Source organism: Corvus kubaryi, unplaced genomic scaffold (assembly GCF_017639235.1).
Source record: "Corvus kubaryi isolate FWS band 111438036 unplaced genomic scaffold, C.kubaryi_AGA036_p1.0 37385, whole genome shotgun sequence".
Taxonomy (NCBI): domain Eukaryota; kingdom Metazoa; phylum Chordata; class Aves; order Passeriformes; family Corvidae; genus Corvus; species Corvus kubaryi.
Genome location: NW_024581127.1, coordinates 21,013,459 through 21,040,059, shown reverse-complemented (window position 1 = coordinate 21,040,059; position 26,601 = coordinate 21,013,459). Strand labels below are relative to the sequence as shown.

Here is a 26,601-nt window from a genome sequence, read left to right as displayed (position 1 = left end):
TCATCACAAAATTAACACTGCATTGAAATCAATGAAATAAATTCAGATCTATTTTAAACAGAGAAATAAAATGCATCCCTTATGCAATTGTACTGGGCTAAGTTGTAGCATTTAATACAGTATATTTATGTCTCTTTGTGTCAACTAAAATAGTCTTTCATATGTTTATGCTCAGAAAGCAATTTTTTATTAGCCAAAACTATATTTTACAAAACTAAAAATAAAATTATTTTGGAAATGATTAGCCTACCGTAGTGTTCTGGTAAAAATCATCAGAAAATTCCATCATGTGTGTCTTCATAAGCACAGACATAGTATGAAAGTTTGGAAAGCTCCACTGTTAGAAATATGATATAATCATTTTGTGACAGCTATTCATTTTTTTGCATAAGTGAAAAAAAGTATGAATATGTTTATTTAACAATAATAGTAAGTGGAGCTGTGAGAAACTGCCACAAAACGGAATTTTTGATCACTTAATAAATATATATTTTCCTTGTATTGAGAGCCTGCAAGATCAGCATGTATCTGCAGAGATATTTCTAAATGTTGATAATGTCAGTGTGTCCAAAGATTTAATTGTATTAAAATCTTCTTTCTAGCGACTGGTGGCTAATTTTCTCTTAGGAACTCTGAATGGAAGGAAGCTTCAAACATAGTGTTTAAAAAGGGAGTTAATACTCATAGTTTTTAATCTCTTGTATTTAAGCAAGATGAATCATCCTTTCATCTATACTCCCTGTTGAGGCCACCAAGAATTAAATGTACAGGTTACCTGATCAGTGCTGCTGAGCTGAATAGGAGAAATTAACTGAAATTACTGGAGACATCCGCTACCTGTTCTCTGTTGGTGAATTGGTCTCCTAAAATATCTGACTCCCTGATTATGCCTATGTTTTTAACATTTATTCCCCTTAGAGAGAAAAAATATTTTAAGTAGATTAATATGTAGTTCTTTAAAATTTCAGCATGCCCCTAGTGTTAAATATAATTTGGTATTGGCTCCTCACTCAAGTACTTCCAAAGGTTTGAATCTGGTACTTAATCAACAGACTCACGCTGACTATAAAATTAAAATTAATTTCTTTGGTCCAACTTTGGTAAAAGCAGAGAGAAAAATGACTGTAAAAATGTGTAAAATTACAATTAATCCTTAATATTCATTCATATTAAATACTGTTACAATTACAGGTAGCTGAATTTTCTGTTTGCTTGGCTCTGGGGAGAGGCTCTGGTAACTAAGAAGGGCATGGAAAACCATCAGACATGCCAGAACAAGAAGCCAAACTGGCTTGTCTGGCCATGCATAGGAGTTGGACCTGTCTCAGTGGTCTGCAGGACCATAGAAGGAGCTGAATGAGTGCTTTCCCCACCTGGGGAAGGAACACCCATATGGGTGAGCTGAGCACCCCACCAATGCCTGCCCCTAGCCTGACAACATTCTCAGATACCTGTCTCTCCATAATAAATGTGCCTGGTATTACTGACAGCATAAGCAAATGTGTTTTAGCTCAAAACCCATAGTGTTGTTGCTCAAAACCAGTCACAAATTTAAGGTGTATTTTTTCTGAATAATTTACTTTTTTTTTTAGTATTATTTTAGAGTTTTGAAATCATAGAATTATCCATCCTTTTCTCTACATCTAAAATTTTATTGAAAACCATTCAGGACACTGGATAAATAAAAACAAATCAAAACAATACCAACAACAAAATCCAAAGCAAAATTAAGAATACTTTGCTAATTTTATGTTCTTAAAATATAAAAAGCACTAAGTAAACTGCTAACAATCTCTAATTTTAAAAGGGGGAAAATATATTTCTAGAAGACTAGATTTTGCCTCTAAAACTTTCTATTTTTAAAGTGAAAGGATTATAATTTACATCTTCCATGTGCTAAATTGTCAAATTTATTTTACAGATTTTTTTATGAAGAAAGGCCAGCAAAGAATAAGTGTTGGCACTAGCAGAAGCTTCCAGTGTCCTCATTTAATAGTTCTGTTTGCTTTTGTATTTCTTATTCTGACACATATATTTTTCTCCTTTTAATAGATATCAGTCTGTGTCAAACAGGCAGCTATTAGGCTATTCTGTTAATACTGTCGTGTCAACTAATACCACCCTGGTAGCTACCGTAAGCCTTTTTTTCTGACTCAGAGTCTTTCCTTCTCCTGGTCCTCAGAAATTTATCCATATTTTTTTCAGAACACTTATATATATGTATGTTGGATCCTTTACTATCTCCCAGCCAAGCTCCATACCTTATGTTTTTTGGGAAACTATTAAGCTATTATTATTGGAACAAGTGCTCCAATCTTTCTCACATTCATTCTCCTCAAAACCAGAAGTCAAAAAAAGCCCCACATTTTTTCTTTGCTTTTACTTCCTTCCTCCTCCATTTCTGCTATGTCAGGGTTTCCACTTACAGAATTTCCTGACTGTAAGACTTGTTTTACTTGCCCTGTCTTTTCTCACTTCCTCTCCCTTTAGGTGATCTACAGTACTACAAGATGTAGTGCAGGGTGCCCAAAACTAGTGCCAATGTCTTGTCTGGGCAAAATGCCACAACAGTGTGTTGATTCTCCCTCCTGAATTCAAATTTTGTTGTATTAAACTCCATTTAACTTCATGCATGTGTATCCTTTTTTTCTTTTTGTTTCTCATATGAAAAATTCCTTCTTAAACCATATAAACACCCTTTCAGAGTATTTTATCAATTCATTTATTTAGTATTCATTAATTCAGTAATCATTAATTCAGTAATCATAAATTCAGTAATTTAGATTACTGCCATTTCAAACAGCAGTTGGAGTATCTAACTCCAAGTTAATTCTGTACCTTTCATTTACAAATATAACAGTTGCTCAAGTAAGAAGACTCTACTAACAAAATAAAGAAAAAAATGTCAGCTCTGTGAGGTTCTAGATTAAATCTGGCAAGCTCTCTTTGATTTTTTGGTTATCAGGGCTTTAAGACATGTCACAGTGGAATATTTGCAGTCTTCATTCACAACTAACTCTGAAAATTGAAATTTACAAAGATTTCTTTTTCACTCTCTTGCTTATGTCTTTTTGGATATTGATGTAGACCAGGACTTGTTGATAGGGAGACAATGAATCATTTACTGTACCTCAAAAAGTTCCATTATCAATCACAGCTCTGATTTTTTTCAGCTCAGGCTGTTTATTATGCCCTAAGAATACACATTTTTCTCCTCTCACCACTGTTCACTTTCTGTCCAAATTTTCAACCAGAGCAGATACTGTGAGCTGATTAGGATCAAATTAGGGATTCTCCACTTTTGAAAAAACTTCAAGTGTCTTATCTCATTGATTTTTATTTCAGCTGCTCCATGGCTCTCTAGACATCTCCATTATTTGCCTGGAAAGATAAGAAATAAAGGAATTTAATTTCAAAATTTAGGGACTAGTGAACAAAACCAAACAGGATGACACTCTCAGTTCTTAAAGAAAGTGAAAATATAAAAGGTATAAATCCTAGACAAAGACCAACGAGGAGATAAGGATACAGAAAGCAACAGGAACAAATACCAAAGCAGATGAAGGAGAGAAAAACCTCAATTAAATAAAGAAAGAAGGCACCATCAACAAAAGTGGAAAACCGTGAGATAGGTAACAGAACTGAATGATTCTTAATAGGAAAATTTTCACTGCATGAACAAAAAAATAAATACTGCAAAGCTGTAAACAGAAGGTATGTAGAATCTTGAACTGAAAATTGATAGGGACACAATAATAAATATCTACAAGCAAAACTTGTAGATAAGAGAAACAGATAATTGAAAGAAATGTAACAGAATGAAATGTATAGGTAAACATATTCAGCTCTATATGGATTCTGAGTAGACAAGACATTTAAACAGATTTTTTTTTAGATCTGAAAAGTTTGCTTTATGAAAAAATACACTGAAGCAATAAAATTCTTGGCACTCTTCTTATAAATGCAAAGCTGAAACATATCAATTGTTCTATACTCTTAGGAATATTTTGATATGATTTTGAAAGTCTAGACACTGATTGAGAGAGAAAGGTATATAATTAAAACTGATAAAAGAATGTGCTAGCCCAGACAAGGTGCCACTTGTCTCTTGAATTTATGCTTACATTACTGCAAAGAAGCCAAGGTTTTACAAGTTTGGAAAGAATAGCTAGCTAGAAGGGAAATCTGAAGTTAAATTGTAAGGATTTTGAACCCAAACCCAAAACCAAACCAAACCAAACTAAATGAAACACAAGCAACCAACTAAAACTTCAGCTATATTTTAAGGTGGAGGCAACTTTCTAGTAACTGACATTAGCAAGAGACTTTCCTATTATCAGCCTTCCATAGGATATCTTTCCTTGAACTGAATGGCCAGTTGAAGTGGCTGATGGATATTGGACTAGCTTGTTTACTTCTCATGTAGTGCAAGATAAACCTCTTTTACAACCTCTGAGTTTATTATCTATCTTTGGAAAAACTGGTAACTAGATTTAGCTGGTAACTACCTAAATATGAGGAGTGCACACGATAGTTTTGTAATGAGATGAGTGTGGTCATCTCTGAGAAACAAAAACTTTAGTTATTCACTTTTCTTTGTGTCGTTAAATTGCTTAATGGCATTTGAAATAACCTAGGAAGAAAAGTTGATTTTTGTTGTGGAGGCCATCTTTGCACTGTAACACAACAGGCCAGCACTGTCTGTGGCCATTAGTTTTCCATCTATGTTTCAGTGATAGCAAGGAATAGAATGATCACAATAATAGTCTTGTCCCAGAAAGTTATAGTCTATGGGAAAGCATCATTCTATTACAGGGTTGTCTAACTGTTAGACCTGTTTACATGACATAAAGGTAACCCTTAAACCAGCTGTTAAATTCACCTTGTATTGTTGCAATTGACAGTATCAATAAAAATACCTTATAAAGTTGATAATTGAATCAGAATATATCTGGAACTAAATATATTGTCACTAAACTAAAACCTGAACATTTGGTTCCTGTGTGAATAGACTATTTCTATTATCTTTGGAGAAAGTCATGATCCTTCTAGTTTAACTGGTACGTCTGCAGAAAGCCAAAAGGAACCTTTGAGGTTTTGTGCAAATATAGGTGTGTACGTGTATTTACATATACACTAATTAGAAAGAAGATCAGGCATACAGCTTGACCTAGAGAACTTTTCTCTCTGTCTCTCTAATATTTCTCTTATATTATGATTGTGGTTCCTTATTTCTGAAAAGTGACTCCTATAGATTATGTTACATCGCACAGTTGGAAATTAATATTTTATCATTCAAATTGTTTTGATGCCTGAAACTTAAGAACAAATTAATGTCAATAATATACTGGAAATCCCTGAATATGTTGATATGGACGAGAGACATTGCCTACCAAAAAAACCCCAAACCAAAAAATCACAAAAACTAAACCAAAAACAATGCCAAAAAGCCACCACACCCCCCCCCCCGAGATCCTTTTTAAGGGTTAGTAGCATTAAAAAATTCTCTAAATCTGATGTCATTTCTTCTGTATCCAGTGCAAGTCTTTAGGATGTAAATGTAGCAAAAGAATTAGTTACGCAGAAGTGTCTTTTTCATTAAGATTTACAAATTCAGCCATGAAATTATAGCTTTTCTTATATGGTCCAATATGCTTCCATTTTGCATTGTAAAACATATATCCTACACATCTAGTTTTCAGTGTATAAAAAATTTAGCTTCTGTATGTCTGTAACCTATGTACAAAGAACTGAGGTAATTTTGCTCATTAAATGTTGCTGCCTTATAATATGAAACAAGCTGTGCACAGAAATGAATGTGTATTTTATCTAGTTTTAAAGAATATTAGAAGCTCCTCTGAGGTAAAATAGATTTGCTTTTCTTGCTGACACTCTCCATATATCCACCATACTAAAATTATATAAGTAAACTAAGTTTAACTGAGATTTTCTAATTCTAATCTTTTATTAGATAAATGCTGTTCATTCTCAACTGTGGTCTGAAAGAAACCAATAAAGACTTCTACTGCTAAAGTCTGCAGGTGGACATTTCTCTAACACTTTTTTACAAGGTGATTAAAGTTGTTGATGAGAGAGCTTCTCCAGAGTAACCAGCATCTATCTAGAAAGAATTGAGCTCATATTTTTGGGTGGAATGCTGGGTGCTGGAAAAAGAAAAATGAAAAGGGCCTAGTGTGATGATCTAAATAGTAAATGATACATACAAAACTGAGGAATGTTTTGGAGAGATATTACATAAGTAAGATATGAGAGGAATGAGAGGAGATAGGTGCTGTAAAGTGCATAGCAGACCTATATACTCCCAAAGGGAACTGACACACTTCAAAATGTCAATATCATGAGTGGTGACAACAACTGCATTTTTGGCTATTTCTGTACTGTTAATTTTCATATATTGCACTATTTCAGTTGTCATTTAGAAAATAGTTGTCCATAATTCCAAAAAGATTTATACAGTTTGAAGGAAATGGTAAATACTAAAGGACATAATTTTCTAATAGAAACCACTGACACGCATTTTTTGTCATGGTAAAATCTGGAATTAAGTCAAAGTAATGTTTGGGTTTTTTTCCTAATTTGAAGCTCAGTAGTTTCTTAGGTTACTGCCTTCATTACATACTATGATACTTGGTAATCCAGCTCTATAAATATAATCTGGATGAAAAAAGCACAGTGGCATGTTAATCATGGTAATATATTTCATAGCCTTTTGAATATTGATAATCGTAAAAATATTCTTTGCCTAGTTCCATTATAAACATGTTATACCAGACCATGTGAAAAAGAATCATGCCTGTAATAGTTCCTATTAATTATTTTTATTTCCTGTGTGATTTTGAATGAGTATGGGAAGTGAAAACGTATTTAAATATAGAATTGAAAAAAATACTTAAAATGTAAAAACATCACAAGATCCTCCATTCCCCCCTCACACACAAAAAAAATAGAAAAATCAATTAAACCTCTTGACTGTCCAAAATACAAAGAAATATGAAAAATTACAGTATCCACTAAATAAATCAGTTAAACTTTTTCTCCCAAATGAAAGACTATAGTAAATATTACCAAAAAGTATTATATTTCCACATATAAATACTATGGACAAGTCTCATTATCAGGAAGTGTATTATAAATTATACCAGTTTGGTTATAGGGAAGGTAAAAAATTATAATGGAGATATCTTGCTTTTCTGAAATTAGATGAAAATCTATGGATTTGACTACAGTTTTGCATGAAAAATAAGTACTGAATGTATTTGTAACTTCCTCTTTTCATAATATTACTTTCACTATCAAACTGTTTTCTACAATTTATCTACTTCATTTCATTGAGCACTCAATAAAATTATTTTATCCATTTCTATCCTACCTTTCTAAGACCCCCCTAATTAATCATTGTCTCATAATTTTTTTTTTTTTTTACTTAACCATTCCATATTTGCAGTTCTATCTATGAATAATTTTTTTTAACATCACTTTTTTTTTCAGGATATCAACTAAATTACTAAAATTATAAAATTACAAAAATCCCTCACCTACAAAAATGCTAGACAAGTTTCTATCATAGTATTTGCACCTGTAATTAGCAATATGCTGGTAGGTTTTCAGCTTTGGGTATACTGAAAGTTGGAATTACATTTGAAACGATTGTTCAATTTTATGTGGAGGTTTTAGAAACCTTTTCTCTTGCCCTGTGTTTTGCCTGAAGTAGATTTAATCTTTCTGTATCTAAAGTTTTCTTTATGGTTGTCTAGGGAAATTAAATCTAGTTTGCTTGGGTTTTTTCCCAGTCTATTATTGGATATTGTTTTTTGTTTAAACATTTTGTTGTTTAGAACTGCACTATGTTATCGATCAACATGCTGTAACACCAGGTTACATTATTATGCTAATGTAATCCAGATATATATGGAAGTGGCTCTTAACAATGGTTTATGAGGTGCAGCTGTAAGAAATCTTTTAACTGATAGTAAGCCATGAAGAAGTCAAATCAAAAACATGAGTTACTTTTTAAAAAAATAATTATAACCTTTGGCACACAAACAAATTTATTTATTTATTGTGCTTTTTGTTTGGTTGTTGGTATGGCAGGTTTTTTAGCAAAAAATGTGTTTTCTTAGACAAAGTCTTTTTTTTCAGATTGGTATTTAGAGTAGTGGCCAGTTATTCTTGATATTGAATTCAAAGTTAAATTTGAAGAAAGGTTCAAATCAAGACCAACTTTGAATGTTCTAAAAAATCCTATTCACTTTCTGCCCTGTTGAATGGATTGTGTCTGAAGAATAATTTTGAACTGATTTCACACTTTGTATTATGAGACTTAGTGGTTTGAAGAACTTGTATTTAACATTTTTATAAAGCATATATACATAAAATGTAAGGAAAATGGAAATGTTTTAAACTTTTTACATAGGCGCTTTTTTTTACTGTGTTTATCAGTTCCAGTACTAAAAAGTAACAACTCTAACTCCTTATGTTGGTATGAAATGTAGGTATCTTTTTTGTGAGATATCCTGTTTACAGTAATGATTGTTTCCTTTAAAAGTCTTGTTTACTCCCCTATCTGATTCTGTTAATGTCAGTCAACATGGCTCTGATAGGGAATCAAGATAACACAGACTAACCTATCCTTTGATGACTGTAAATTGATCAGCTAAGTGGAATCCTATTTCTATTATAAATTAATTTTTATTTAAACCCATTTGTTAAAAGGCAAATGCTAGTTGCAGACCTGGCAGTCCAATTACTATCTACAGATACTCATTTTATGTGAACATAGCAATTATCCAATCCTAAATACAGAGACAAACACTAGTTGCATTTTCTTACCCGATTTCAGCAAAAGTAACAGAATCTTTTAAAATCTCTTTTCTGAAATTATTGTGGTTTTTCTTTCTTCATTTTGGAAGTACTTCTTCTTTGTTAGAACAGTTATTAGAAGATTATGAAAAGTGAAGGTTAGAATAAGGCAGCTAACACACTTCTGTAATATTATCTATACTTTCCAAGTTCAAATTTTTAATTCAGATTTTTGTCCCTTGAAAGTGGGACCTTATCTTCTATTTTAAACTCAAGTATCCTTTTCTTAAAAAATGCTTTTCATTTTCCTGCTAGAAGTTTTGCTATGGCATTTAATATGTAGTAATCAATATAGAATTAATAATTTATCTGCTATGAGACTGAAAATTACATGGTTTTATTATTTATGTTTATACAGTACATAAATTGTACTTATGTAATAGATACATTAATTTAGAACCCTTTATTTCACTATGTTTGTAAAGACCATTCTAGGGTCACATTTATGATTTGATGGGATAAAAAGCACCTCAAGAGCCACAACTTTTTTCCCTAGATCTGTCTTTTCCAGAATTTAGATCTGCAAATGTAAAATATTTTCCACTATATCCTGGTTTTCTTATCTTCCACTTTGCGTTTAATTTGATCATCTGTTTCATTGCTTTTGTACCCACCACACCCCCAAGGGCATTTCACAATGGATATCAGAAATTCAGAGCTTAATTTCTCACCGCAGTGGTCAAAGAGGAAGTCTTTATTCATACTTATTTCTTCATTGCACTGGATTCAGGCTTTGCCTTGAAATACCATATGCTCCAAACCTCTACGTGTAAAGATAGACATTGGAGGAGAGACACCTTTACTCTAGCATCCTCTCTTCCCTCTCTTGCTCTTTCTTTCATACTCTGCTTATATGGTCTCCTTTAAAGTGACTGTGTGAAAATTAAGTTGGTTCCAACTCTGAGTGAAAGATTTCTGGAAGAATATGAATGAAATAAAGTCCATGGGATTTTGGTTTGCTTGTTTTAGCTATTGCAGCTAATTTAGCTGATGAACTGGTTGGTTTTATTCTATTGGTTGCCATTACTCAGTATTAAAAGACTGAGTTTTTCATATTAAAAGCATAGATTCTGAAATATATGCATACAGTTTGTTCTCTTTCATATGCCCTGCTACTACAAATTTATCTCTATACCAGAACAGAAATAAAGTGTGTGGTGATAATGTCACAAGCCTTTTGCTCATGGATGAATTCCAAAATGATGCAGAATATTTGGTATAAGTTGAAGCTGTTCTGGAAGTTCCTGGCACCTACACTGGTGATAAGCAAAATATGGCATCTCTCCTTTACATATTGTGCTATTTTCACACATTAAGGCAAAGTTACAAAAGATAGTCCAAATCATAAAAGCTTGTTGTCACTCACAGAAGCAAACCCGTCTCCCATGTTCCTCTGATTTTGGCTGTGGGATCCTTCTCTTTTTTCCATTGGCTCTGGCACTCATCAGGCATATCACTTTGTGAATATGCTTCCCTTTGCTAACTGAATTGACTCGGGTTTATTTTTAAAGCATTAGTTCTCCATTGGGGTGGTTAAATAAATTCAGAGAGAAGGGTGCAAATGACTAGCTCCAGTGTGAAGTCAGTGTTAGAACTCTGGGAAAACTGGAAGAAGCAGGTTCCTCTCCTTTGGTGCTTTGAAAGCTCCAAGATCTCATAAAATATATTGTCAATCTTTACCCAGTTTGAAGATGAGGACAACAGACTATATTGTCACAATGTTCCAGCTGCTCAAGGATAAAAATATGTACTGCTTACTTCATTTTTTTTTTAATCTAGTTACTTTAAGGACCTAGGATTCTTTCAAGTTCTCTCAAGGTTATTGTTTTGATATGTTTTGTTCTTATCAGTTTTTCTCTCCAAGAAGCAGGCAAATCCACATCCTACAGATTTTTAAAGACTATTTGTATGTAGTGCAATATCTCATTCTTCTTACTTATCATTTGAAGTTCTTGATATTTTTATGCCTTAAAACAAATTGACTGCTTTAGAAAAGATAATTAGTTATCTGTTTCATTTCTGATGCTAGAAAAAAGTGGAGAGTTGTATAATAAGTTTTACACTGATAATGGATGATGGCAGTTTTTAGAAACATGTTTTGTACAGAATATAGTGATCATACCAGAACCTGATGAGTGCTTTATTGTTTAGTTCAAAGCAGCTGTTCAATTAACAATGTTCAGCCTTGACCTATGATCATTGTTTTAAAATAGTAGATTGCATGAACAGTTTTGCATTTTGACAAGGAAAAACTATCATTTGACAAAAAACCAATTAGTTCATAAATCATATGTAAATTTGTTAATGACTTGTTGAATAAAGTATAAGATATTTTTATCACTATTTTCAGTGAGATTAAAACTTGAATCTAGTTGACCACTTCTGCTCAATCAAGTTTGCTTTGTTTTATAGACTATTAAATTCTGTTTACTTATTTTAGACCTACTGAATAGATGTATAAAAATTGTAGGAGTTACTCCTACTTATATTTTAATTAGAATACTTTTAAGGAAGCCTTTACATTTCTTACTTTCTTCCTGAGTCGATGGGTAAGTAACTGCTTCTTTAGAAGGAAAATTGAAAGACCAAAGATAACCTGAATTTTACCAGGATGTTGCACTTCAACCTTGCGATACTCTCAACTGCAGTTCAACACCTCTATTAACTTCTCAACATGTTCACATGAATGCACACAAGAATATCCAAATCAAACCCTGAAGGGAATTGAACTTAATTGTCCATTACTCAGTAGATAAGTGTTATCCTTTTCCAACACACTCCTGAGATTTAAAAGATGTTTGTTCTGAATTGGTGTGTAAGAAGGAACATAAGAGGCTGGGTTGGCTTTGGCTGGCTGCCAGATGCCCATCAGCCACTCCATCCCTCCCCCTCAACAGCAGGACAGCAAGAGAAAATAAGATTAAAATCTCCTGTGTCAAAAGATGAGGAGATCTTACCTTTACACCTGAACCCAATGCACACATGAAACTTACACGTTAAAGACCCTCAGTTTAATTCACTGCCTAAAAATTGATTGATTTCTTGAATCATGAGATTTTTATATCCCTCCTAAACCTTTAGCAATTCTATCAGTGATATATTCCTGAACTCTGAACTTACTTATTAGCTACATGTCCAATCCCTTTCTGAATACTTTTAAACCCCTGGATTAATTAAAGAACTAGTTCAACAAGGTAATTGAACTTCATCTTACCAGTTTTAGTTTGACACTTTCCAGTTTAATTAATAAATGTGAGTATATAACGAGTGAGAGACTTGATCACCATCATGAGTGATTGTGTCATCCAAATCATCTGAATTTTGGAGTTTATTTGATCCTCACTTGGATTAGCTACTAATGTTTGCTGACTTGCCCTTGCCATTCTTGGAACCTGCTATTAGGATATGGTCTTTTCTGCTCAAAGCTCAAAAAGGCATGGTTGCATAGGTGGGTGGCCAAGGCATGAAAGAGTTACTAAGGGAGATTAGTTTTACTCTGGCAGTTAGTAGAGTCATCAGAAAGATATGAACATGGAAATATTGTTGATGTTATCCATCAGATTAGATACAGAATTCTCAAATCTTCAGAAGCTTAAATTCTTATGCAAGATGTAAACAGTGTTATTTTGCTCTAAGAAATGTTGTGGTGTACTAATTTTAAAATATTCCTTTTTTTTTTTTTTTTTTTGGAAGATGTAAAACTTCTTTTCATTTCATTCTTCAATCTAGAAAAGGAATAAAAAATTTAAAAAGTAACTCAGAAAACCCATCCCAAACATATACTGTAAACTTAGGAATGTAGGGTGCTTTTGTGTGCCTGTAGAATCATACAATCATTGTGTTCCCTTGAGTCCTGACAGTGATCACCACAGAGAAAGATCAGTGCCTGCCCCTCCTCTTCCCCTCAAGAGGAAGCTGCTGTAGACTGCAATGAGGTCCCCTCAGTCTCCTCTTCTCCAGGCTGAACAGACCAAGTGACCTCAGCCCCCATATAGCTTCCCCTCAAGGCCCTTAAATATCTTTGCTTCCCTCCTTTAGATGCTCTCTAATAGTGTTATATCCTTCTTATATTGTGGCCCCCAAAACTGTACATGGTACTCAAGTTGAGGCCACACCAGTGCAGAATAATGTGGGACAACCAACTCCCTCAACTGACAAATAATGCAGTGCTCGGTGCACTTTGTAGATCTACTTGATGTAGAAATGCTCTTGTAAGATTTATACAACAAATAAATAGTGGTAGTACTAACAAGGTTTGATTTTTTCCCCTCCCCTCAGTTAGAGGTTTCAGGGACACCTTATTGTGGAAGAGGGCTTGTAAGAAAGAGGGGGAACACACTTTCAGTAGGGCATGTAATGATAGGACAAAGGTTAATAGTTTTAACTAAAAGAGTTTAGATTCAGACTGCATGTAATGAAGACATTTTTTACAGTGAGGATGGTGAAACAGTGGGCCAGATTGCCCAGAGAGGTAGTAGATGTCCCATCCCTGGAAATATTCAAGGTGAGGTTGGATGGGATTCTGAGCAGCATCATCTAGTTGAATATGTCCCTGCTTGTCGCAAAGGACTTGGACTAGATGACTGTTAAAGGTGCCTCACAACCCAAAGCTTTCCATGCTTCTATGACTTTACTTACCGTAAGAACTGTGGAAAAGAACTGTCTCTCTGCAGAGAGTAGGGCTTTTAAAACAAGCCTGAATCCTGATATCCAATTCTCTGTACCTGTCCCTCCACTGGAAGAACAGCACTTTCTGACTTCAGTGTGACTTTGGTTATCAGACTAAAGATGTTAGAATTGGAAGGTCCTCTCTCCTGTGGTATTTGTGATCACTTAGGTCTTTTACAGAGATCAGGTGACAGAGCCTATTATCACACAGAATTGTTTGAATTTGATGTAGCGTGTCTCATGAATAGTTAAGGACTGGATATGACTGCCCAGAAGGCTGAGACACCTCCTCCTTTGTAGACTTTCAGGACTTACAAAGCCCTGAACCCCGTTTTGACCTCAGACCCGCCCCTGCTTTGTTTGCCATCCTGTTATCTAGTGATGTGAAATGAATATTTTTTTATATCCAAGCAATCTTTTTACAGTAACTTTCACAAGTATTTTTCATATTTTCAATATAAAAGCTTTCTATTTATTTATTTGGGATGATTTATGTAATTTTGGAAACCTGCAAGGGAAAACCATAACAGGAGTGAGAAAAATCTTTCTTTTGTGGCATTCATGCTACTTTACAGTGGATATGGAGACAGTAAAAAATGCTAAAGCCATTAGAGCTGTGTCTCAAGCACTAGGCTGTGGAATTTGATATAGAAATCCGATAGCATGAGATGTACTTCAAACAGAGTGATCTGTATCCCTTTGTATATGGAATATGGACTATTCAGTTTCCAAGAAGGAGGATAAGCATAGGTAAATATGTTCTGGACCACTTTAAACGTTTTATTCAGAAGCAAAGATATTTCTACTTAACGCTTACAGGTAACTTTTAAAGATAATTTATTTTTTTTCTCTTTCATATACTTAAAAGCATTGTTGATATTTAAATAATGTATTTAATGACATAGCATATATTTTATCAAGGATTTTGGTAGTGAAATACATAACTTAATTTTTAAAAGCATATTACCTTGCCTTTCCTAGCTTTTCTGTTGACTACCATTTATGGCTGACTGCTATTGCTACTTTTCAGTAGCTTTTGAAACAGCTTTTCACAGCTTTTGAAACTTTCTGCTGGTGGATGCTCAGTTTGCTGTTCAGAGATCAAAGAAACTGTTGTGGTTTAACCCAAGCTGGTGACTAAGCACCACACAGGCACTCTCACTCCCTCACCAGGGGGAAGAGGAAGAGAAATGGAAGGGTAAAAGTGATAAAACTCATAGATTGAGACAAAGACAGTTTAATAGGAAAGCCAAAGCCACACATGCAAGCAAAACAAAACAAGGAATTAATTCACCACTTCCACAGGCAGACAGGCAGGTGTTCAGCCGCCTCCAGGAGAGGAGGGCCCCATGAGGAGTAATGGTGACGCAGGAAGACAAACGCCATCATTCCAAACATCTCTCCTTCCTTCTTCTTCCCCAGCTTCATAAAATGAGCACACCACCATGTGATATGGGATATCCCTTGGGTCATTTGGAGTCAGCTATCCTGGCTGTGTCTCCTCCCAACTTCACATTCACCCCCAGCCCCCTTGTGAGTGTGACAGTATGGGATACAGCGAAGGCACTGCCCAGCAAGAACAAAAACATCCCTGTATTATCAACACTGTTTTCAGCACAAATACAAAACATAACCCATGTTAATCAGTGTGAAGGGAATTAACTACTCCAGTCAAAATCAGCACAGATGCTTACATTCTGATGAATTATTATGGAAGCAACACAACAAGAAAAGAACACAGAACAGCCTGAAAGAGAAACAGATTCTAGATTTTACATTCCCATGAAAGAGGGCAACCAAAAAAAATTATCAACCAAAATATGTGATGTCAAATTTGATACACTCAACATTTAAAATCCATACTTCATTAAGTAATCACATCTTCTCTTTAATACCTCAGTATTCAAAATAAGAAAATGCCATGATATGCAGAAGTAAGGGGATAGGGTTCTCAGAACCAAATATTTTATGAGTATTAGATGAAAACAAAATTGTGTCTAGAAAAAAATACTGAAGAAGGTTGTTATTTTAGTTGAGTAGATGCTGGTCACAGGAAATGCAGCAGCAAATTGGGTGAGAGGATCATGCTTTTATCTTAGAAAATGCAAATAAGCAAACCCTTCTATTGAGGACTTTATTTTTTTTTAATAATAATTAGAGCTAGTGGGAAAATGTTAAACAATATCTGGCAGGCAAAAGATCTCAGTAAATTTGAAATTGAATCAGTGTAGCATCACACTAGTCAGATGTTAAATCTAATCATCTGCTACTTAGAAAATTAATAGAAGTGTATATGAATACAAAACCACACCGATAGGGCTCCAGCAGCTAATAATTAATTCATTAACTTGTCCAACAAGACCAAGCCCCAACAGTACCTTACTAAGTTGAAGATGTATTTATTTGCTAAGTATTGACCAGTACTCTCTTCATAAATAACAGATAACAAGTTACTGGACAAACTAGCAAATAAAATGACTGGTATAAGGACAATAGTTAGCTTAATGTGAAAAATCCACTGGTGATGCAGCTTCATTTATATATGTGCTATGGATTTTAAGACTAATAGTCTCTGAAGATTACAAAATTAAGTATGTATCATTAAGACCAAAATTTCATAGTGGAAGGAAAAAAAAGTTACATTCATGTAAAAGAAAAAAAAAAATAGAAATATTTTAACTGTTCTTTGAAAATATCAGATATTTCAGTTTCATGTAAACAGCTAAATACAGAATAAAATTCCTGTTGCCTTCAGAAAGTTTGGTTTTATTTCTGGGGAAGATTCTCAATTATAGTATACAAAAGTTCATTTTACCTACTTGTCTTTTATACTTGGCATTTTGCTTATTACACATATTTTTTTTCAGAATCCATCTTCTCCTTTTGACATTAAGAATAAACAGTTCTTGTGAGATCAAACTAAAAGTGAGAATGTATGGGCTTTGACAGTCTTTTTAATTTTACAGTCAAAGTTACAATAAGTTGACATGTTAACGTTTTATGTTTCTGCATCATTTTGCCAAAATTAGGTACAAACATTTCTTGCACCGTTCAGATTAGACTAAAATTCTTCCTGTTGTAAAATTTCTATGAGCTAATCAAAAATTCATTGAGATCAAGTGAGACTGCTATTCACTTAAAAAAACTTTTTTGATTAATTTCTTCAGATACTATCCAATCCAAGCTGAAATATTCTACAGGAACTGTGTTTTCTTTGGAAATCACTAACACACTATAGAAAAGATAGAATCTTGTGAACCTGAAAAGAAAACAAAACAAAGAAAAGAGCTGTTAAAATACCTTTTTAAAAATTACATATTTAAAAGCATAATCAATGCTTTGTCAAAAAGCTGATATCTAAGACCTACAAGAGAAGAGGAAATACAGTCATTTATCATGTCACCGTCTCAAGTAAACAATTTATCTAGGAGCACTTTTGTATGCCTAATCAAGATTGCTTTCCATAATTTTAACTTTGCAATTATGAAATGATTGCTCTATTTAGATCCTGAATCTGGGAGCTGGTCTTCCTTAAGGGCTGATGAGTTTATAGTTCAGCACGCAGCTTAAAGTTCACTTGACATACGATTAATGTTTTATCACAAGGACTACAGTAAAAGCAGAAAAAAAATGATTGATCAAACTGCAGAAATTTCCAGTCAAGAACTCTAAAATCTTGGAAACCACAAATCTAAGATGATTTGTCATTTTAAAATGTTGTCATACGTGATTGAAAAAAGACAATGGGAGAGATTAAAATAGAGAGATTATAATTACTCTTGTAGTCTTTAAAAATATACTTAAAAAATGAAAAGAGATTCAACTGTCTAATGTACGTGCCTTCTTTTTTTGAATCTGTAGCACATGATAGAATATGGTAACCTACAGGAGGAAGAGACACAGTGACACACTCTGTAAATTACATGTTTGAAAGAAAATAATTATGTCATTTACAATCATTTATAATCCCAAAAAATATTACAAAAAAATTTTCCTATAGATTCAAACATTATCACTACTGCTTAGAAATTATTTATTATATTTGAATTAATGGTGACAGAATATTTAGAAATTCCTGTGTACATAAGACAATGATTTATTTCAGACTCCATTGGGCTTTTTCCATTACTGAAAAAATAAATAAGGATGGAGTCAGAAGACACATAAAACACAGTGTGTTCACTGTGTTTCAAAACTAGTCTCTCACCTGGAAAAAGAAACCCTTTAGTCACTTTTTTGTATGTCAAGAAATTTTCTGCATTTTCATCCTGAGAACTTATAGACATCTGAGGACTCAAATAAAATCTGTTTTATTTCACCAAGAAGTCTTAGAATAAATATATAATAACTGTTATATTCACTTCTAAATATAGAAGTGAGTATAAAAGTTATTATTACTAGTTTGTTTACAATATTATTAAACCTCATACTCAAAGCAGCTAATTACTTAAAAAAAATACAGCTAAAATTGTACAGATTCTTCCTAGAATCTACCTCTTTTCTGTGTTGGTGTTCTGTGGTGCTTTTGATGTCCATTTAGACACTCATCACTTTGGTTTCCTTGGGAGGATAAAGATGGCACCATGGGGTAGTTATGGCAAACAACCAGAAAGACTAATTCTTTGTCAAAGAGTATGATGGTGATGATTTTCTTCTCCTCAGTCTTGGGTCTACTTGGAGTAATTTAATCATGTATCTCATATGTCCTTTTCTCTGGCTCCAAGGCAATGGGTGTTTCTGTTCTCTGTTCTTATACTCTGACATGATTGCAAAAACATTGCCAGATTCACATTACTGAAACTACTTTACACAGCATTATAATTTTGCATGTAAATAATATATAAATTCTGAATACATATTGTGTTTCCAAATGATATATTTAATTTCACCATATTTACTACTGGAGTTTTAGAATCTCTATATACAATAATTTTTTTCAGGCTGAGCATCTGGTCTCTCCTCTGTAGAAAACTTGAATAAATAAAAATATCTCTTAACCTTTTCCTATGCTCCCAGAAACATCTGTAGTCTTGGACTACATACATAATGTGTCCATTTCCTGTGGGTGTTAGGTGCCTGGCAAGCTTGTTAGACACACGAGCAAGAACAAAGCAAATATATTCATTCATATGCAGTGTATTCCTTTACAAATTTGTATCACTATTCTGTGTTTGATAGCACTCTGTAGCTGAACTGCATAATCTAAATCAAATGCTCAAGTAGAATGTCACAATTCAAAATTTGGGTTTTTAGGAGTTAAACCAGAAAGAAGTGTATTTTCCTCTCAGACCTCTCTAGACATTGTCTTTTAGTTCCCATGCTTTCCTATGGGTACCCAAGCCAGTATCAGTTACTTATGGGATCCCTTAATGAGGTCAGAGAGCACTAAATGAGATAATTCCAAAATCAAAAAGGGAAAGATGAAAAGGAACAGAGAATCCCACAAAAAAAAAAAAATCAAAAAAGAAAGCACATCTGTTGTAGTACAAATTTTTTCTGCCAAAGTGGTAAATTATAAAGGCATGCTTGAAGAGCCTAGCACAAGATGCAGGCATGTCTAGAACCCTTAAGGAATCCTGCCTGGCCTCCATCTCTCCAGAAGCACATGGATCTCATGGTGGTACAATGCCATATCTACCAACTCTGTGCTGATGTTTCAAATATCTCACAGTGTCTAAAAACAGAAGTAGAGAGTCACCTGATAACTCCATTAGGTATTTTAAATTTGAAAAAAGTTGATACAAATGGAATGAGATATGCAAATGGAATGTAAGATGGAAAATTGCTGTGATAAAAAACCCCTCAGCTATGAGAGGAAATCTAAATTTTAAATGTATTTAATATGCATATGATATCTATTTAATGAGATGACTGCATATTTTGCATAATTGTTTGACCTAAAGTTTTACTTTTACCAGAGTACTCAGACATTTAGTTGTGACTGATCTGAATAAGTGACAATAGGATGTATGCACATAAATTATCATACAGATATTTTGCTTCTTACCTGCCATCTCTCTCCTGCAGTTATGATGTGGTTGTTATGTTTCATTTTAAATGGCAATGAAAACTGTTCCAGATAACACTTAGGACAGTTTGTAGGGTTTAACATACAAATAAGACTTAAGATCTGAAGTCAATGTCCTTTTGTACCTAATAAATAATACTCAAGTATTAGGTTATTTCAATAGTCAGAATGAATTACATTACAGGTCTTTCTAAAAATCTGTAGTATTTTACTGAGTGAAATTTGCATGTTGAATTTTTACTCATTAAAATTTTTGATTAATTTTGCATTCACTAAACCAAAAATATTATCTCTGAATTTCTTCATATCACCTTAAGTGTAGCAACCAAATTAAAGAAACAAGCTTATCTTTTTTGACTAAATACAACATAATGATGCCTATAAAAGGTCCACCACTGAAAGCTAAATGGTATCCAACAGCTCTTAAAATGATCTGTTTTGCATCAGGAGCAGTAATGTTTACTATGCTCGTACATATGTGTTCATTTTAAAAATCCACTACCCATCTAAGCTGTGCCTACGTACCACTCACAGAATTGAACACTTTGGGATAACTGTGTATTTCTTTTCTGCTGGATATATGTTTATACCAAGAATTTTTTATATCGTTGATTAGCTAAACAGATACCAGCTAAATCTACTGTGAGATAGAAGTTAGAGTTTTATTCAAATTATTGGTTTGATTTTACATTAGGCCAGCTTATCTTAAGTGTTGATACTTACCAATGAATTAGCGTATTGGTCAATGACCAAGCCGTTGAAAAAAATGCTTTGATATTGACTTATTAAAAGACTATGCATATGCCATTTTGGGAGACGTAAGCATTTTATTAACTTTTTTTATTAATAGAACAAAAACATACCCTCCTATCAAATAAAAAATGCATTTCCTAAATCATAAATATTCTGTACATAATTCTCCATTTTTCATATTAACATAAATTCTTTAGTCTTCTTTTAATGATATTATTCATAAAGATGCCAATGACAAAACAAAAGATAGCTTTCTAAATACACCCACTGAGGACTTGAAACATATAAATATATGACTGTATACATCTTTAGGGGCCTTTGCTTCTTTTGTTCATGTTTTTAAATTTTCTGGTTATGTGATGCAAATACTATTATAATTTGTCTTTCATATCTGTCATGACTGTAACCAATGGCATAAATTGGCCATTCTATAGAGGAGGTTTTTCTTTTTGACTTTTTGTTTGTTTGTTTTTAAATTTTGTATTGCTTTCCAAAGACTGCTTAAGAAAAAACATCTATATAATACCCATTAGAGTATCTGTTAAGGACACCACGTATATAGTGATCAAAGAAAAACTTTTTATGATCCCCACAGCAAATAAACTTCCTGGTAAATTAGTGGTACACTATATAGAACTCATCTAAATGTATCTTAAGGCTAAAAATAAGCAAAACATTAAATAAATGCTAATATTGCAATTACAGTACTTTTTTAGCAAATAATTTCCTGACCTTTTGAATTCTGGGCTTCTCATCACTCATATCCTTCCCTCTGATGAGACTAGAAATGCTGATAATGGCAGGACATAACTTATCAGTTAATTTGTGATTTCAGAAGAAGATTGAGACTGAATTTCAGAATAAGCAGCGGTAAACATATTAAAACATCAGTAAACACCACTGGCATTTGTTCTTACATCAATCAAAATTAAAAATATATGTCATCTCTTCCAGTAAAATTGAGTTTATATATTTCTCAATGTGTGCTCCAGACCAGCCTAGGTAGCTGTAGATATAGATGCATTTAAAAACAAACAAACAAATAAACAAACAAACAAAATCTAAACACAAAAAACCTTCAAACAAACAAAAAATTTATTCTAACAATGAAAAGAGAAAACGTATATCTTGGGTAACCTAGACTAACTCTGATTTTAAGGCCACTTTGAACAGTAGCTTGGACTATGTGGCCTCTATAGGTCCCTTTTGAGCTAAATTTTTCTGTAGTTCTAAATTCAAAATAAAATATAAAATAAGGGCTTATCTACAAACACATGAAAATAATTTTAATCTCAATCATTAATAAAATATATCATCCTAATCTGCTACACAATTCACCACACATGGCTAACTGGGCTCCAAATGTATGTCTAGGTTTCACTGGTGTGTGTACATAGATAAATTCTTCAACTTGTTCTTTATGCATTTTTGACAGGTAAATATTATGGCCTTTGTTGGTTTGATATGAACCCTGATGAAGTTATTCTCCTAAAACTGAGGAAGATAAGTGTTGTCATATATACATCAAATGAATATGTAGAAATTAGTATCAGCAGATCTTATCAGCAGTGCCGAGTACACGAAAAAATTTTCTTTCGTGTCTCAAACATAGTGGTTTTAATAGAACAAACAAAACCAAACATACAAACAACAAAAACACAAACCTTAACAACCCTGTAACTCCTTTCAAGAGAACTTTTGTTACGGATCTGTTATTTCACAATGACGCTGTTCTTTGAGTTGAAATCAGAAATTTCTTCTCAGAGGCTAAAGTGCACAGTTTAAATAATACTAAAGTCCCTCATTAAAGTGAATCATGGTCCCTGTTCTTTCATCATGTTACCGTGGAAAAATTCAGCTAATACAAATTTTAATAGAAACCGGTGCAAGATATATAGTGCAATATATTTTTGAACATAACCCTAAAGAGTGTAAATTGTCTGGTGGACTGTGATTTCTTTGGTTGTTTTATTTTTTTCAGCTACTGATAATCTGAAATGTATTTAAGTACAGTTTCTACATCTTACTATCATCTATACTAAGCACAGTTTTATCAAACTGTTGTTTCAGTGTCCATCAAAAATAGCCGTTTTATAATCCTCAATTACTATATAAAAATAATTTTTTCAAGTAATGCAAGCTACATATTTTTAAGACAGCTGTCCTTTCCATGATCAAATACTATTCAGAGCAGCAGCCTTTCACATATGGTTTTGTTTTCCGAACAATTAACCATGAGTTGTGCTTTTTTGTTTCTTAGGTTAACAGGATTTCATCTTCCTCTACCTGTGACAAGTACAAAATCTGTATTTTCACTGCGCTTGACAAGTGACTTTGCAGTTAGTGCTCATGGGTTTAAAGTTTACTATGAAGGTAAGACATTCTTAACAAAATATTCTGTTTTTTTCCTCTGGTCTCTATACATACAAAACCTAAACATCCCACAGAAATATACAAAAATACACATACATAACTTTATCCAAGTTACAATATTTGCTTTTCATGTAAACATTCACAGATGCATAGAGTCATATGTCAAACCAAAATATTTAAAACCTTACAATGTATAGTCCGATCCAGACACAAATATTTTATGACCTCTAATAATGGCAAGTTCTTTAAATTCTGAAAAACTTAATTGTTATTGTTCTGGTCCTTCTGACGCATGCTTATTCAAATTAACATCAAGACATTACTAGCTAGTCTTGAATTTTGCTAGATAGTGGAATCTGAAAGTTTTGTGAATGGATTCCTTCTTATATGTTTGCACAGGAAAACTGCTGACTCAGTTCTCTGAATTGACATAAAGCTATTTCTCTATTACAGTTTTCACAATTTTCTATAATTTTCACACAGACACTGAAGTTAATGAGCTGGAACATGCATTCGTGAAGTCCAGAAGTTCATAGTATTGTATATGTACACATATGTGTTGTATGTGTATGTTCCAGGAAGGATCTTGTTTATGATCAAGTTCAATATAGTAGTGTTTGAAGAATTGGTTTATATCATGCATTCATTTTTTAAACACATTTCTTGGTATCAGGACTATGCACTCTGTTTATAGGATATAAACAGAAACTTTTGCTTTTTCTCTTTTTCTTTGCTATTGTGTTTTGTGTTTTGGTTTTTTTGGTTTTGGATTTTTCCCCCCTCTTTTTTAAGGATACTTGGCATTGAGACACTTGATTATTCTGTTTCCATTAAGTGTCTCTGTCAGCAAAGCAGGAGCTACAGTAAACAGCCTGGAGAAGTTCTGAGGCCATTGTTGTACTCTGCTTGGTCCCATCTGCAACAGAAACCAGTGTTTGAGGAAGTAACTAGATGAGTAACATTTTGCTAGCTAGGAAAATATCCAAAAATTGGTAATGCAATGAAGGGCTGCTGTAGAAATACAGCCCAGAATCGCTCTGCAGTAAAATGTCTTCAGCCATTGATATAGTTTACCTTCAGGTATGATGCATTAGAATGTTACTTCATATACAAATTCCCTCCTATATATCAAGATATGAAATGGAAAACATAAAATAATTTTTAGGTCCATCTTGTTCCTTGAGTTATTAGAGAAAATAGCTGAAATTATTACATACTATCGTTTTATTTTCTGGGTTGCACATAAAAAAGAGGTAGATTAGAAACAAGAAATTCAGGCTATATGTAACTGGTTTTGTCTAGATTATAGCCACTCTGCAGTCGAGTCAATTTTTCAAGCATTTGGTAACTTAAGCATTATTAAGAAATTTTATATTAAAATGTACATTGCACTTCCGATGGTTTTTTAACTATGTAAAATAAAATATATGCTTCTCATGCTTGTCGAATTCATTATATATGGTATCATCTGTCCATCTTATAAACAGTTTACTGAAAAATTTTGCACTGCTAATGCTAACAGAAACTTACTGTGCATCTCAGTTATGATAGAGAATAATTAAACCTAAAATGGAAGATCGACAGTAGACTACAGCTTGCACATATGACTGACTCCTCACATAGTTCCTTTCTAGGTGAAAATAGCATGCTGATTAATAGAAATCAAGCTTCTAGGTCACTATAAAGTTGGGGGAAATTTTACCTTTAACCACAGAAATCAGCATTTTAGAACAAAACATAAACTTGCTACCTTGAAATTGATACTCATCTTTTTTGAAACTGATGTTTTATTCTGTGAAGTTAGGAATATTCAAAGTGTTAGGCTTTACACCAGAGCTTTAGTTCAATGGAGTCTCCCTTACAACAGTCAGATCTACTGTTTTAAGACATGAATCAAGGTAATTTCATTGTCAGAGAATTTTTTTTTCAATACCTGTTTTTTTTGACTTCATGTGAAGTTATCCATCTTTATACCCAGATGACAAAGAAATGAAAACTCATTACATTACATTCATTTAATTCCTCTTTCCTTGATGTGAGAGAATAGATGTACTTAAATGATAATCACATCAGGGCAATTTCCATTTCTGTTCTTGTACTCTTTGTGAATGTGTATAGCCCTGCAATCAGCATTTTACGATCTGGTTCTACCTGGTATCCAGTTTTCAAAAAATTTGATTGCCCAGTAGCTTCTTCTTAGCTTTTTGACGAAATGTCTCCATACTTAGAACGCCTAAATATCATGCCTCATAATTTAACGCTTCATTATGGATATGCAATTTGAAATTTAAGATAGAAATGATTAGCAACCTGTCATTGCAATAAAGCAAAATGATACATGTGACATGAGAGGATAGGGTGAGAAGTGGCAATATCTATCTGAAGGGATTAGATCCAGCTGTAATTTGAAAAAGAAGGAACATACCTTTCATAATCAGAGATAATTTAAAACACTTTCTTTTGAAATGCTTTGAAATAGATTAAATAGGTAAATGGATTCCCCATACATGGAATCAATTAATGTTCACTATCAAAAAAACAAAAAAACCCCCAAAGCCTCCAAACATCTATTTTTTCTGACTTCTCATCTGCTTGACAAATTTGCAGTTGAGCTGAAAGTTGGCAAGAAACTGCAAAGTGCCTGACAGAATCTGTGAGAAATACAAATCTATGGTGGACTTTCTTGATGAAACATATGGGAACATACTCATTTTTTGATCTCCTGAGAATAAAAATGTTTATGAATATATATAAAATTATATTATTAATAGAAAGAGTATGCTGAGCCACCATATGTAAGCCACTGCAATTGCATTCAGTCAAACCAAGTGCACTATAGACCATAAAAATATCAACTCTGGCCTGCTAAACATCAATATTATAAGCCTCAGTCTGCAAACTGTGTCACTCCATTCTTCTCTCCTCTCCTTCTTTCTCTTCTTCTCAAGCCCTCTTTTTTTCTTCTATATCAAGTGGCATATTTGAGTTATCTATGGTACCATTATGCACAAACTTCTCCATATTCAGCTTATTATTCAGAGAACACATCTGATAAACATACCTCCCTATATAGCACAATATCCCTGAAGAAAAAGGATTTCGTGAGAGAAAACTGGAACAGATTACTCAAAAGTAATAGACTTCACTTACAGTGACAATAGAAAATGGTGAGGTTCACTAAAAATTAAGGAGGGATTTAAAAAAACCCGTGGAGCTAATTTTATCACCGTCTAGTGACACAGCATTGCTGGTTGGAGTGAGAAATGGGGAAGTTCCAAGTCTGCTGATTCTGCACCTTTTGTTCTGGAGACACTTCTGTGGAGGTTATTCAGTACCTTTCAGGCTCTCTACAACATGTATAGGTATTAATATCTGGAGGAGAAATGCTATACTTAATGTCCTATTTGATAATTTAGGCTAAGTCACAGTGTAGCTGTGCCTTTTTATTTTATTTCTGATGAGATAATTTGGTTTTGGAATAGAAGAGTTAGATGCACTTTTCCATTTCCTGCTGTCCTAAGATACATAAGCAGCTTTATTCATTGAGAGTACAGGAGGGGAAATACAGCTGCTGAGAAAGAAAGCAGCGTAGCAGCTTGCCTATACAGCAAAGGCAATTCAGTGGACTTAGTCCTGCTTTGAACAGTGCTTTCTTCTGTTCTCACTGTTTTATTTTACAGCTATTAAACAGGTAGCTGACATTGCTAAAATCATTTACTTGTTTAAGAAATGTACTGCTAGAATTTATGGCAATCTTTATTCAAGTTAAATATGATAGACATTTTTGTGTTATCCTGTTGGCCATGGCAAAAAAAAAAAAAAATATATATATATATGTATATAGATTACCTTTATAGTGAAAACTCTGAATGCCCAGGAGGTGACTTGCAAATATTTAT

At 33.3% G+C, this 26,601-nt stretch overlaps 1 protein-coding gene across 4 annotated transcripts in view; it reads left to right on the top strand.

Annotated features, from left to right (window-relative positions):
• The window catches only part of CSMD3 (CUB and Sushi multiple domains 3), a 613,333-nt gene that overhangs the window by 87,971 nt on the left and 498,761 nt on the right, over positions 1-26,601 (top strand). For all 4 annotated transcript variants that reach the window (XM_042035930.1, XM_042035929.1, XM_042035928.1 and 1 more), the window contains exon 3: positions 22,590-22,702. In XM_042035930.1, the coding sequence (XP_041891864.1) occupies positions 22,590-22,702 (113 nt within the window). The remainder of the gene's footprint in view (positions 1-22,589; positions 22,703-26,601) is intronic.